Here is a 15,636-nt window from a genome sequence, read left to right as displayed (position 1 = left end):
GAGGGGTGTACTAGACAGGTGAGATTACAACACCTCATTTCCTCAGTAATACCATAATAAAGATTTTCTAAAATCTCCATGAAAACGAACTTGGAAATTTCCAAGGTTATGGTTTTCAAAAACCAATTTATTCATATTAAAGTTTTATCATTCTTAAAATTACAGGAAGACAAAGTTCGCCACCAGCTCCTCCTAGATTACAAGATCCTGAAGGTGTACCATCCCCAGGTAGGAACGACCTTTCTAACACCTCAGTTGGCATATGTTTTTGAAAACAATAAAAATACTGTTATTTATTGTTAAATGTTATGTTATTAGTTATCATGATGGAATGATTGACAATTCATATCTCTTATTTCACAGTACCCCAGGATCCACAGGAAGGGACCTCACATGGCAAGTATTTCATCATTATTATTTGCAGATACTGAAGTTGAAGCCATGATAATAAAAGATAATATTCCTGCACAGTACTGACTGATGTGCTTCCTAACAAACTAACTAACTAACTAACAATCAGCTAACTAACAATCAGAAATGCACCCAAAAAATCCTTTCCTTGTCTTGGTGCCCATTCCAATATTCAATTCCCCAGCCTTAATTAGAGCTAACTAACAATCTGAAATGCACCCAAAAAATCCTTTCCTTGTCTTGGTGCCCATTCCAATATTCAATTCCCCATCAAACCAAGGCTGCTCCCACAAAGGGTCTATCCTAGCAATGTTGCCATGCATTTCTATGAAGCTGAGACTAGTTAATTTTTTTTGTTTCTTTTTTCCCATTTTCACTCCCCCTTTAATTTCCAAGGTTATCGTTTTAAAAAACCAATAACTTCATATTAAATCTTTATCATTAATTTAATTACAGGGAGACAAAACTCGCCACCACCTCCTCCTACATTCTGCTCTTTCTGCCCACCATAGTTGAGTTGTACATAAGGGCGGTATTAAAACATATACAGCACATTACTGAATGATGTGCTCCCTTACTTAGCACATCATTCAGTAATGTGCGCATCATGCAGCACATCACTGAATAATGAAATATGTATGTAATGTAATATTTATGTTCTGTCAGATGATTTCAATTCTGCATCAACCAGTTTTGTTAATTATTTTTAAAATGCTTTTTACACTTATGAACATAAGCGTTCTATTACACTTTTCAATTTCAGATAAAAGTCAAGAGGAGAGGATATGTGCCTTGGAGGCAAAAGTCCAGCTCCTAGAAAGCATTTTGATGCAGAAAAGTATGTACAATAATACATAGTTCTTTAAACATGGATAATATCCACTATAGCTCATTAATTCTTGCCTTTTCCCTTGTATTAGTGACAGACCAGAAGAATGATGAAGACCCAAAGGAACTCTGATAGCTTCCTGCTTCACAATTTTTTTTATAAAACAGCACTATTATTACATTTCAAGTCACTTTTTTGTCATGATTGCAATTTGTAATGTTATTTATTTTTCAAGTATTACTGTTTAAATAGTTCTGTTTTTGGTTATTTATGTGTATTGTAATTTAAGTTATTTATATTGTTTTCACAATTTTTTAAATTATGTTTGTAATTGTTCATAATATATGTTTCTGTAATAAATATTTTATAAAATGCTTTGAATAATTTCTGGGTATGTAGTATTGATAAGATATCTAGGTAAACTGGAAAAAATAAGTTTTCATACAGAAATGAATTGAATATTTATTTGGGAAAAAGAAATTGGTTACATATACATACCATTCCAAAATAGTAATAGTGAACTGTTTCAACAATTATTCATTATCCATATAAAAAGTAAGCAAAGTTACACGGAGTGTAATTATAAACTTTCTAAAATGTTATTACTAAACAATCCACATATTATACAGCCCTTATATGCCTAACATTATGGTGAGAAGGGGATTGGTTTGCGAATAAGTCTTTGAGACCTTACAACTTTGGTATCTTGAACCTGGATTCTACTAGTACATGGCTCATTTTCGCTTGTGCCTGTGCCCAACTCATTATTTTCAGGAGTGAGTTGCACATTTTGTGGCTGGGTTCTCAGCTTTCTCTTGACACGTCTAAAAACCCTGACATCCTTATTTTTCAACTCTGAACAAGCCTCCTTGTAGGTTGAAGAAAAATCTTCCAAAACAGAAATAAGCCTCATAAAATTAGCATTTGTTTTTTCAAAATACATATCCTTCCAATTCATCTCTTTTGATAGCCGATCATTGCTGTTTTCAATAATCATTTGTACATTCTCTTTGGAACACTGAATCAATTTTTCACACATTTGAACACAGGCCGATTTCTCGTTTCTTCTTTTAATCATCGCTAATTTCTCCTGCGGGGTTAAGCTTTGCCTTTGCCTGGCAACGTAAGTGGCTGTAACTATAGAAACACTTCAGATAGTAAATTCCTGCATGTCAACAGAATTTTAGTATGTTTAGTAAGATAATTTAAATAAATATTTAATTAAACATTAACTAAGAAAATGAAAATTATTTTGAAATATTATCATGCATCTTTTTAAGATATATGTATATATTACTTACATTCATTAAGAATACTGATAATAAATAAATTTTGTATTATATAAATATCAGGAATATAAATAAATAAAAATATAATTAAAAATATATAAATACAGTACATGTATATGTAATGTAATGTATATATTACTTACATTCATTAAGAATACTGATAATAAATAAATTTTGTATTATATAAATATCAGGAATATAAATAAATAAAAATATAATTAAAAATATATAAATACAGTACATGTATATGTAATGTAATGTATATATTACTTACATTCATTAAGAATACTGATAATAAATAAATTTTGTATTATATAAATATCAGGAATATAAATAAATAAAAATATAATTAAAAATATATAAATACAGTACATGTATATGTAATGTAATGTATATATTACTTACATTCATTAAGAATACTGATAATAAATAAATTTTGTATTATATAAATATCAGGAATATAAATAAATAAAAATATAATAAAAATATATAAATACAGTACAGTACAATAAAATAGAAGAATACATCTAGCCAAATGTATAATTTCAAAATGAGTATTTAAAGTATTAAAGTTGTACCTGAAAAAACATACCTGCTATGTTAAACGTAGGTTTTTATTTGATATATTTGATATATCCGATAAAAGTAATATTAATCTAATTTTATATATATATACACTCATATGTATATATATATATATATATATATATCAAATAAATATACATTATATGTATGAATACAATATATGTAGTATATGTATTAAATAAACATATATTTATATATGTAGATTTTATATATATATATATATACATACATACATTGATATATTATATATTATATTATGTATTTGTATTAAATAAACATATATTTATATATGTAGATATATATATATATATATATATATATATATATACACATACATACACACACACACACACACACACACACACACACATATATATATATATATATATTGAAATAAGAGAAACATCAACATCTTTGCCATTTGTTACAGAATCCTTTTTGAGGCTAAAGAACTACTAGTAAATTTGCTTCAATGTTGCTCTATGAAGTTTGTCCTCCCTCCTGTCAGAGATAGCTAGACAAGTTTTTCAAACTAACACACCCAGCCTTACAGAGCACCTCTGAACCCATGATTCATGCAATAAATGATCATCACCATGAACAGATTTAGAAAAAATAGTGAGCAGCAGAAAATAGGGATAATTCTCACCACTGGGTTTCACTGGTTGCAGATTGGGAAATTCACATTCATTATCTTCATCTTCAGGACACATATTTACATCTTGGCTATCCTTATGTTGAACATTTGCATTGCTGTTATTTTCAATATTTTCTCCAATTTGAGTTAGGTCAATGTCATCATTAACTGGTGTCAAGTTGAGCAGAATTGTCCCTGCTTGTGCTTCTGCAAGATGTGCAGCAAAAAATAATTAATATAATGATAATAATATAATAGCAACGTCTTCCTTTTAGAATTTATTTTAATCAAGTATAAGTTTTTTCCTATGCATAATAAAATAAGGACATCATTTAATATATTACTTTGAAATTACTGTGTAATGTTATGCAATAAGTAAAATATATAGAAATATATATATATGAGAAACCTATTGTTGCCTAAAATAAAGTGTGGAAAATGAATTAGGATTAACAGGAATACTAAATGATAAATCTTACCTTGTGAAAATAAATCTTCTGAACCAGCACTGGTGCTCAAATCATCACTTGACTGGGTATCAGGTGGCATTTCCATAGGTTCATCTGTGTCCTCAAGATGCCTGAACTCAAGGCGGTTCCCACCAGCAGCTCTTTTTGGCTCCACAGAGGCGTCACCAGCAAATATTTCCTCCAGTTCCTTAAAAAATGGGATATTTATGGCTCCCATACCACTTGTTCTAGATAGTTGAGCAGCTTTTTTATAAGATCTCTTTAGGCTTTTACACTTCGTCCTACATTCCTGACTACTTCTAGAAAATCCTTTTCTAGAGAGCTGAACTGCTATTTTTTCATAAACACATATGTTTCTGTGACTCTTGTTTAGTTGCATCTGTATACAGTGGTACCCCGGGTTACGAAATTAATTCGTTCCGCCGCCGCTTTCGTAACCCGGAAACTTTCGCTAGCCGAAAAGCCCATAGGCGCTAATAGCGAAAGCCGCGATTTCGTGCGAAATCGCGCTGAAAAGCACCAAAAATTTTCTTCATAACCCGGAATAACCTTCGTAACCCGGAACTATTTAATTGAATGGATTTTTTTCGTAACCCGGAAATTTCGTAAGGCGGCGCATTCGTATCCCGGGGTACCACTGTATTCTCTTCACCCCAGATAGCAATCAAAGCTCTAGTCTCATCTACTTTCCAACTACATCCTCTCCCACCAACTTTTGCTGTGTCCTCCATTTCTGTTTTGAAAATTTTAAAATTGGTTTTAAAAGTTGCCAAGGAGGAACACAAGCGGCCGACCTGCAAGCAAGCGTTGTTTTTGAAAAATGGCTCTACGGAGAAGAGAGGGATGAAAAGAGGGAGGAGTATACATAAAAGGTGAGAATTCCACACCTTTGACTCCATCCTAAAACAGGCAATGTCCTAGTTCCTGTTCTTTGTTCTTGTATGAGACAAATGGAGGTACCAAAAGATGCAAATGCTGTCCCTCCCCCCCACCAGAGGCCAAGAGGAAAAGGTGCTTGTAGGAGCGTGCGCGTGCCCGCTCGCACATCCCCCTCCCCGATCTGGAGGAGCTGAAGTGGAGCCGTGTCCTTAGCTTGTAGGCTGCTGTGCTCGTGAACAGAATAGCTCCATTCCCTGACCCTCCCTGGCAAAGCGCGACTTCCGACCCAAAACCGTGCCCTGGCACCGCCCACTTGCTCCTTGCCTCTCCTCACTCACCCGCCCTGCCAAAGCTGCCCTGCCCCGAAAACTTGCCCCTTTCCAGCATATCAATGGGAAATCATATCAATAGGAATATCAATAGATGCCACTATAATTAATTAATTAATTAATTAATTAATGCTGGTGTATTTTAGTTTGTTATGGCATCTGGCAGAGATGGCCAAAAACCTCATCAAAACAACAACTCCCAACATTCAAATCAATCTATCTATCTATCTATCTATCTATCTATCTATCTATCCATCCATCCATTTATCTATCTATATGTACACATATATATATATATCCAATATGGATAACAATAGCAATACACTAATGTGTATATATATAGTAGACTCTTATCTATCTATCTATCTATCTATCTATCTATCTATCTGTATCTCTCTCTCTATATATATATATGTGTGTGTGTGTGTGTGTGTGTGTGTATACGTAACAATAGCAATGTGTATATCTATCTATCTATCTAGATAACAATAACAGTTCCGTAATGTATTTATATACACAAATCTAACTATCTCTCTCTCTCTCTCTCTCTCTCTCTATATATATATATATATATATATACACACACACATATATAACAATACAGTAATTTGAGGTAGAAATAATTCTACAACAGAAGAATGAATTACAACACTGCTTAAGCTCTGGTTAGAGTCCATGGCATTGCAACATTGTATCGGCGGTGCAGGAGAGGGCTGTAGATCCGGCTGTGGCGGTTTGCTGGGCTGCAAAGACCAGGGCGGCTTGCTTCCACTCCGGCTCTGGATACATCTCTTAGGGCTGGCGCCGACTTGGCGGTGGGGGCTTACCTTCCCCGAGGGTGACAGACAGAGGGAGAGAGAGATGTAGGCTGGGAAGGGTAGTTTCTGATCACAGTGGAATAGGGCAAGGCATGCTGGGACCGAGAATATGTAGATGAGTAGGGGGTCACTGTGAGCTAAAAGGATAGGAGGATTGGAGAGGTCTGATGATTTTTGCTGGAGAGGCTCATCGTTTTGCTGGGGCTCCCGTTAAAGGGACGCATCCGGAGCGCTGCTTGCAGTTATCCTTGGTGGTGCTGCAAAACAGCCTGGTGGCGCTCATTTGGAGGCGCTCCCTCTGCCAGGCACCTGATGAAGCATCTCATGAGATGTTCCATTGGGTGGTCGGCAAGATTATGCCCCAGATAGGTCCGGCCAGCATCACCAAGGATGACTACCCACACACACATTACAAACAGGGGCGGGGGAACTTCCCCCGCTCCACACTTCAGTTAAAGAATAGAAAGAGTTTCTCTTTTCTTTCCCCCCCCCTCGTATCCTCTTAGTGGTTCCTTCCAGTTTGTGGAAGGGGAGGAGGGGTTGCCCATGAGAGCATGCAGGGCGGAGCTTTTTCCATGACGAAAGAAAAAAGGGGGTTGGGCCGCAGGCGGCTAGCCCAATGAGAGAGTTGCCTGCTGTTTATTATGCAAATGTCCGGTCTTTGGAGCTTTAACGCTGTTTGCAAGCCGCACAGGTGACGATGTCATGCCAATTGCACCTGAGGAAGTGGGTCAGCGTGCCAATGACGACCCTATGTCCGAAATTAGGCCAAATTATGTGTTTCATTCCTATGTTTATGCTCACCCCTACTTAAAAGGTGGTCAGGCATAGTGAGGCTCTCCGAATTTTTAGCTGTGAGATCAGCTCAGCGAGTGTCTCTGTGAAGGGACCTTGCGGGTGGGGTAGGGAGTTGTTTGGCTTGGCTGAACGGGCAAACACAATGGCTGACGACGAGCGTCAACCACCCTTCAGGACTGTTTTGCACCACTGCCAAGGATAACAACTCTCTACCTCAACAAAAGGGTGGGGGTTTTTCCCCCGCTCGATCCCTGGTGTCCAAATTAGTGCAAACGGTCGTAAGGCCTAATAGGCGGAGCGCGGGTGGTGTTTGGACGAAGGGGGTGGTAGGTCCAATTCCCTTCTGATGGCTCGGAGTTCGGCCATCTGTTTTCTCACCCAGCATATTAGGCTGGCGCTCCCGATTACTGTAATGACCTGCACGATTATTATTATTGTTAGTGGATTGGTGAACAACTTTAGGATGGCTTGCCCCGTGGCGGACCAGTCACAGTCTCCCCACCAAGACTTTTTGGTTGCTTGCTGTATATCCTGGGTGATCTTAAGGATCTGTTTGGCCCGAAGGTCTACTGTCAATTTGATGCGAGCCTCAGTCTGCTCAATTTGTTTGGCGGCCTCGCTAAGGTTAGCAAGCAGGCGCAGCCATTTGGAGATTTGTAGCTCCTCTTCAATGTGGAAGCCTCTTAACAGCTTCTTGTCTATCTGGTATACGGTCTCGCTGGTGTATTCCCTGATAAGTTCATGTAGGTAGAACTCTTGACCGTGTCCTTAGCTTGTAGGCTGCTGTGCTCGTGAACAGAATAGCTCCATTCCCTGACCCTCCCTGGCAAAGCGCGACTTCCGACCCAAAACTGTGCCCTGGCACCGCCCACTTGCTCCTTGCCTCTCCTCACTCACCCGCCCTGCCAAAGCTGCCCTGCCCCGAAAACTTGCCCCTTTCCAGCATATCAATGGGAAATCATATCAATAGGAATATCAATAGATGCCACCATAATTAATTAATTAATTAATTAATGCTGGTGTATTTTAGTTTGTTATGGCATCTGGCAGAGATGGCCAAAAACCTCATCAAAACAACAACTCCCAACATTCAAATCTATCTATCTATCTATCTATCTATCTATCTATCTATCTATCTATCTTTCTATCCATCCATCTATCTATATGTACACACATATATATATATATATCCCATATGGTTAACAATAGCAATACAGTAATGTGTATATATATAGTACACTCTATCTATCTATCTATCTATCTATCTATCTATCTATCTTTCTGTATCTCTCTCTCTCTCTCTCTCTCTATATATATATATATATATATATATATGTATGTATGTATATACGTAACAATAGCAATACAGTAATGTGTATATTTACAGGAAAATATATTAGTCTGTCTATCAAACTATCTATCTATCTATCCATCTATCTATCTATCTATCTAGATTACAATAACAGTTCCGTAATGTATTTATATACACAAATCTAACTCTCTATCTCTCTCTCTCTCCATATATATATATATATATATATATATGAATACAGTAATTTGAGGTAGAAAAAAATCCAAAACAGAAGAATGAATTACAACATGAAAAAAGATGTTATTGAAAGTAATCATAACAGGCCAACAATAGAAAAATACAAGAAATCACTTGGAAATCAGTTAGTTGTTGTTGTTGTTGTAGAATGCTGACTGGTTCCGGATATGCGGTGGATATTACAGCAATTTGAAGGGAGGGTAGTCTGGGAATTGTAGTCTGCAATATCAAAAGCACACACACACAAACACATATATGTATGTATATATATATATATATATATATATATATATACCAATGCCTTTTTTCTGCACTCTCTCTGTCTCACACACACACACACATATATATATACAAGTATGTGTATATACACATATATATATACATATATATATATACACATACACACACAGAGATATATATATACATGTATGCGCAAATACACACACATACATATACACGTAGATATGTATACACACACATATATATATAGATATACATGTATGTGTATATACACATATATATACACATATATATATTTATATATATAAAAATACACGCATATATATACATTTATATATATACAAATGCTTTTTTCTGTACTATCTCACACACACGCACACGCACACACACATACACACACACATATAAACACACACACACACAGACAAGTAAATATAGGCAAATAACCACACATATTTTCTTTGTGTGTGTTTGCATGCGCGCGTGTGGGATGCAACTTTTGGGAGAGTGCATACACACACAGACACACATGTACACACAATGCATACATTTGGTTGGGCAAAATCAATCCATAATAGTGTTACATTACAATTTAAACTAAGAAAGCAGATTAAATAAAAAATGATGATATGCATATATTCAACATGACATTTAAATACATTTCAGCTGGGGGAATGACAAATGTCTGACAGCAATGTGAAAAATTAAATAAATAATGCATAGTCAAGCAATGTAAATACATTTCACGCAGGGGGGGGTTGACACGTATGACAGATGGCGAGGCCTCCGCTATGCTATTCGGAATTGCGCTATGTGAAAAAAGCCAGAAAAAATACTGGTCTTAAAAATACTGGTCATTAAAAAATACTGATCTTACCTCCGGAGCCGCAGACAAAGGAGGACTGATGAGAAAATGGCGACTGCCACGACGGATGGGGGCAAGGCAAGGAGCCAGCCCCCCTCGCGCTTGACTCCTCCCATACAGGTAACCCGATTCACGTCCTAACGTTCCCATTTGAAATACATCGGTAACTATCCCGGATTAAAGGAAAATAGAAGGTTCGACCCTTCTATTTTTTTAAAGCGGGTTAAAGGCATTTAACGCGGTTTAAAAAAAGGACAAAAAAAGAATCGATTTCAAATGGGAACGCATGCGGGGTGATCTAGAACCGTTCTAGGTTTAAATCGGGTTCAAATGGGCACGCCTCTATCTGAATTCGATTCGTAACCCGCGTTAAACCCCAGTGGAAACACCCCCTAAGTCCTAAGGAAGGAGGGAGGTGGCCTCTCAAACCTAGGCAGGCATAGAGCTCTTGCAGGCTTGGGGATGGGGTCCTTTGGACAGGGCCACGGCGCAGGTGGAAGCAACACTCTTTCGGCCCTGCAAGGGGGGGGGGAGATGCCTTTGGTTTGTACATCTTTCCCTTTGAAGGGAAAGCCATTCATTCCCCCAGAGAGAGGCGGAGGGACCCCAAACTCACCGCGATGGAAGGCAGGGCAGTCATTTGCTGGAGAACTTGGAATTAATCTCAAACACCAAGTTTAGCCTCTCGAGCAGGATTGCCAAGATATCAATGACTTCTCTGCAGAAAACAGAGAGAGATACCAGAGAAAGATAACAGAAAAGATGGTTGGTTAAGGGTTTTGGATCCCTATAAGTAGCCCCACTGCTAACTTCTTCCCCAGGCCTGTCTTACCCTGGGACCAAGTACATTTTGAACTTGCTGAGGGTCCCCTTCTCCTTGGGCTGGAACTGACTGACCAAGGCATACGCCAGCGTAGTGAAGTGATATGGCAACCAAGCGTTCAGACGGTCAGTATCACTAAGGTGCCTCACAATAGCCTCAATCCCTCTAATCGCCTGCACCTGAGAGAAAGGAGAATCTGGCCTCAGTAGGAGGACCGCTCTCGTAAACAATCCGGAAAGAGGGAAACCCTTTGGCTTTCCTACCTTGCGGATAGGATAAGTCATGAGAGTGTTAGCCCCTTACCTTTGCCAAAAGCTGTTTCTCACTCTCCTGAGTCACCCAGCCTCCAGTCACTGTCTGCATGAAGAAAGCTAAACAGAGAGCTTTGTTGCAATGGGGTGAAGCCATGACCATATACATGAGCTCACTGCAGGCCCTAAAGAAAGGGAAGGAGAGCCAAGTGACATGCATCCCTGCTGGACTCCCAGTCCCTGGGAGGGAAAAGAGGGATTTCTGGGGGGGATCCACCTACGTTTCTGGAGATTGCAAGAAATGCTCCATCATGAGGTTTAAATGCTTCCTTGCAATTGTGTCTGCTGTGTGGCTCTTTGCGCCTAGGGAGAAACAGGGAAACCTTTTGCACAGATAGTGCAAGTCCTCATTTGTCTGGAAAGAGAGAAAAATGAGAATGGGGGGAAATGAGGTTAATGCCCTTCGCTGTATGTTATAAGCCCCCCAAAAGTGTCAGGTTGGCAGCCTCTTTCCTCACCGACAAAGAGCTAAGTTCATCCACGTCAAACACCTGATTACTGCACTCCTCATCAGAGGTCCCTTGAGGTTCGACTCTGAAATGGAGCAGGAAAGGACCATGAAACCAATGGGGCCAGGAGGACGTTACGGAAAGACAGCTTGCGGGCACATCTCCATGCATTTGGTCCCCAGCCAAGACCAATGTGAGAAGAACTTACCTGTCTGAATCAGGCCCAGCATCACCTTCAGCATCCATGGGACAGGTATTGATGTCTAACTCCTATAAGTGAAAGAGAGAACATGGGATACAAGGGGTTCTTGGGGTGGCTAAAAGCATTTCCCTAAAAAGGGAAGGGAGACCCACCAGTTTCGCCCTTTTGTTACCCCTGAATTGACTGAGCCTTTGCTATTCATCTCCTCTCCATCTTTTTCTTTCTCTGTGGCTCCTAATGGTGCTTCGTTGTAATCCTATCAAGATAAAAGAAAAATGGGTTTGGACAGTCTTCCAATGAATCATAGAGTCATAGAGTTGGAAGAGACCACGAGGGCCATCAAATCCAACCCCATTTTGCCATGCAGGAAATCACAATCAAAGCCTGCCCAACAGTATTGAAAGGAATCTTGTAGCACCCCGAGACCAACTAAAAGGAAGAGATTGGCAGCATGAACCTTCATGGCCTCGAGCCCAATTCATCATATGCAGCCAAAATTTGTTCACTTTAAGGGTTTCTTCTTTCCGGTTGAAATTATCCAGATGTTTGTGGATTTTTCAATGGCTTCCCTGTACATCCTGACCTGGTAGTGATTGGCATGGTCCAGAATTTCAGTGTTTTCAAACAGTATTTTATGCCCAGGATGTGGCATTGAAAGAAGAAACCCTTAAAGTGAACAAAATTTGGCTACCAGTCCTGAGGAATAGCAAAATGAGGACTCAGCAAATGCAATTGGGAAACCATTCAGAGTCAGGGGCTTTCCCAGCAGATCATGATTACCAATTAGCAGACAGCAATCCTCTTTTGCATTAGCCTCCCAGCCTGAGGCCTGCCATCACCAACAGAACACATGCAAATCACTCCTGAATTCCCAGGCTCACACAGTATATATATACCCAACTACTTTCCAGGCAAGCATTCTCTGAAGATACCAGTCACAGATTCTGGCAAAACGTCAGGAAGAAAGTCTTCCAGAACATGGCCACATGGCCCCCGAAAAACACACAAAAAACTTTGAAAGAGAGAACATGGGCTTTGGTCCTCTGGGAAGAATGTATTACAGCCTAAAAAATTCAAGATTATCAGCTGTGACCCAGAGGACCTATTGCACCGCTGCTCCCAGACTATGGAATGTCTTGCCGGAGGAGATCCGCCTTATTACCACCTTGATGGCCCTTAAGAAGGCCATAAAGATGGATCTCTTCTGGCAGACCTTTCCTAATTAGTCACACACACATACCCAAGCAAGTCACCCATTTGCCCTGCAAATATAGACTATCCTGCTCCACTTTGTCCTTTATTTTTCTTATTTATTGTAGGTTTTTTTAATAGTAATTTTTAATGAGGTTAGGGGGTTGGGAGAGTTTGTTTTAATGGTAACTGATATTGTATTGCATTGTATTGTATGGTTTTTAATATATTGTAACCCTCCTTGATTCCTTGAGATAATGCGGGCTATAAATAATAATAATAATAATAATAATAATAATAATAATAATAATAATTGTGGTGGCCCTGATCCTAAAAGCTTTCCCCTAAGACAGGGACCCCCACCCCCCAGTTTTGCCCTTTCATTACCCATGAACTGCCAGACCCTTCTTTATTCACTTTCTCCCCATCTTTTTCTTTCCCTGCGGCTCCTAACAGGGATTCTTTATCTTCCTTGTTGTCCTATCAAGGCGAAAAAAGAATGAGTTTGGACAGTCATCCAATGAAAAGGAAAGGGGGGGATTTTTACGTTATTAAGTTACCATCAAAGAGGGAAGACTCTCTGCTTCAAGCATCTCAGGGATGTCCTCCAAACTGAAATACAGACAGGAAAATGGTGTCGCCATCATCATCATCATCATCATCCTCATCCTCTCAGTCCCAGTAGGAAGAAAGAGGGAAGGGAGGGAGGGAGGGAGGGAGGGAGGGGAGGGGAGGGGAGGGGAGGGAAAGGAAGGGAGAAGGATGGAAGAAAAAGAGAAAGAAAGAAAGATAGATAGAAAGAAAGACAGACAAAACAAAGGAAAGAAGGAGGGAAAGAAAGAAAGTAAAAGACCATGGAAAGACTATGTCCCCCTGATTTGGTCTCCAGCCAGGACCCAGTTGAGAAGAACTTACCTGTCCGACCTGGGCCCTGGTCCGGCCTCTGCGGGACAGGCATCACTGTCTGAATCCTATAAACAGAGGGGGAGAGAAGCGAAACAGAGAACAGGGGTACAAGGGGATGGTCTTGGGGTGACCCTCCTCCTAAAAGCCTTTCCCTAAGAAAGGGGAGAAGGGAGACAACCCCCCCCCCAGTTTCACCCTTTTTGTCTCCTATGTCGAAAGGATTATTCACCTGCTCCCCGTCTTTTTCATTCCCTATGGGCCCTAAAGGAACTTGAGCTTCATTGTCATCCTATGAAGATAAAAGAAGAATGAATTTGGACAGAAATTGGGCAGAAAAGGTGGGGAAAAGGGGGGGGGGGCAATGCCTAAATTTCATTACCATTAAAGAGAGAATACTCTGGGCTGCAAGCGACTCACTGGTCTCCTCTTCAGGATAGCTTATCTTTACTTCTGGTAAACAGGAACTGGAAAAGGATGTCATCATCATCATCATCATCTTGCCAACAGAGAAACCATACTTCCCCATAGAGAATCATAGGGAGTACTTGCCCATAAAGAATCATTGGTGAACACTTGCCCATAGGGAAACCATACTTGCCACAGAGAATCATTCAGGAATATTTGCCCATTGGGAATCATTGGGGAATACCTGCCTTAAGAAACCATAGTTGCCCACTGGCAATCATTGGGAGATATTTGCCCATAGGGAAACCATACTTGCCCATAGAGAATCATTGGAGACTACTTGCTGAGGGCAGGCATGGTTTCTCTCTGGGCAAGTACAGTCATTTGTTTTAGTATGTCCTGGAAGGAAGGGAGGAAGGAATGAGAGAAGTAGCAGGAAGGAAGAGGGAAGGAAAGAAGGAGAAAAAGGGAGAGAGAGAAGGAAGGAAGGAAGGAAGGAAGGAAGGAAGGAAGGAAGGAAGGAAGGAGAGAAAGGGAGAGAAAGAAGGGAGGGAGGAAGGAAGGAGAGAAGAAGCAGGAAGGAGAGAAAGGGAGAGAGAAGGAAAGAAGGAAGGAAGGAAAAAAGCAGGAAGGAAGAGGGAAGGAGAGAAAGGGAGAGAGAGAAGGAAAGAAGGAAGGAGAGAAAGAAAGAAAGAAAAGAAAGAGGAAAGGAAACAAGGAAGGAAGGAACTGAAGCCTTACTCTGGATCCTCGTCTTCATGATTTTGGCGTTGTAAACATGGGAACATACATCGAAAAGGTTTGGCAATGGCCTGCAAGCAAATGAGAGACAATGAACGAGAGAGAGCCAGGGAAGAAGAAGGGACAACATGGCTGTCTTTGCCCCGCTTGACCTCTGCCCTTCAGCCCTCACTCACTCTGATGAAGCCCTTAAAGTAGGGTTGCCATAACCCGGCGGCCCCCGTGCCATTCACGGTTTCGGGGGGCCCCTCCCGGTCACGGTCCGGTTTAGGCCCCCACCCGTGCCTTGTTCCCGGTTTGGGGGGTCCGCTCCGGCCATTGCCGCTGCCGCTAATGCGGCTGCTGCGGCGCCGACCCTCCTCCTCCGGCTCCGCCTTCCTCCTCTTCCTCGGCGGGCCGGCGGCAGAAGCGCCGCTGCCACCGCGCCCCCACTGGGAGGGCTTGCGCGCTGCCCAGGCCTCAGTAGGGGCCAGTGGCAGCGCGCGCACCTTCCCCATTCCCTCCGCGCGCGCGCTTGCCCCGCTTCCCTTCCTCCCGCTCCAGGCATCCTAAGGAGGAGGAGGGGAGAGAGGAGGAGGAGGAGGAGGAGGAGGAAGGAGCTGGAGGAAGGGTGCCTGAAGGCCAGGGCAGAATTGGGCCACAGACGGAGGAGGAGGAAGAAGAGGAAAGCTGAGTCAGTGGCCATTAGGTCTGCCTTGGTATTTTGGGGGTTTTAAATTATTTTTTAAAATATAAAATACTTATTTTATTTAATTTTTTAAATTTTTATTATTGCTTTTTATTTTTTATTTTATTAATATTTATTATTGCTTGTTTTTATTTAATTTTATTAATTTTTATTATTGCTTGTTTTTATTTAATTTTATTAATTTTTATTATTGCTTGTTTTTATTTAATTTTATTAATTTT

The 15,636-nt window shown here is 40.2% G+C and overlaps 2 protein-coding genes across 4 annotated transcripts; both read right to left on the bottom strand.

The window, feature by feature from the left end:
• Nucleotides 1-1,749: 1,749 nt before the first annotated feature.
• LOC149316666 (uncharacterized) lies at nt 1,750-10,952 on the bottom strand. 3 transcript variants are annotated; one of them, XM_089516003.1, is made up of 7 exons: nt 10,826-10,952; nt 10,532-10,701; nt 10,316-10,417; nt 8,709-8,813; nt 4,231-4,408; nt 3,764-3,958; nt 1,750-2,371 (listed from the first exon to the last, which is right to left on the bottom strand). In XM_089516003.1, the coding sequence occupies exons 3-7, from the start codon at nt 10,337-10,339 to the stop codon at nt 1,887-1,889; spliced, it is 987 nt and encodes a 328-aa protein (XP_089372129.1). In that variant the 5' UTR covers nt 10,340-10,417; nt 10,532-10,701; nt 10,826-10,952; the 3' UTR covers nt 1,750-1,886. The 3 variants fall into 3 exon arrangements, with proteins under 3 accessions (XP_089372129.1, XP_089372130.1, XP_089372128.1); XM_089516004.1 differs by lacking the exon at nt 10,532-10,701; XM_089516002.1 differs by lacking the exons at nt 10,316-10,417; nt 10,532-10,701; nt 10,826-10,952 and adding an exon at nt 9,712-9,907.
• LOC149316665 (uncharacterized) lies at nt 10,528-15,224 on the bottom strand. The gene is made up of 13 exons (XM_089518327.1): nt 14,904-15,224; nt 14,728-14,798; nt 13,961-14,045; nt 13,811-13,870; nt 13,591-13,646; nt 13,236-13,287; nt 13,063-13,155; nt 11,657-11,740; nt 11,491-11,552; nt 11,292-11,367; nt 11,055-11,188; nt 10,826-10,958; nt 10,528-10,701 (listed from the first exon to the last, which is right to left on the bottom strand). Exons 1-13 carry the CDS (start codon nt 15,222-15,224, stop codon nt 10,528-10,530), a joined length of 1,401 nt encoding a protein of 466 aa, XP_089374453.1.
• Nucleotides 15,225-15,636: the final 412 nt, after the last annotated feature.

Source organism: Sceloporus occidentalis, unplaced genomic scaffold (assembly GCF_023333645.1).
Source record: "Sceloporus occidentalis isolate IW3139 unplaced genomic scaffold, rSceOcc1.0.p SCAF_3, whole genome shotgun sequence".
Lineage (NCBI taxonomy): Eukaryota > Metazoa > Chordata > Lepidosauria > Squamata > Phrynosomatidae > Sceloporus > Sceloporus occidentalis.
The sequence above is the reverse complement of the archived record's forward strand: the minus strand, read 5'-3'. Positions and strand labels throughout refer to the sequence as shown.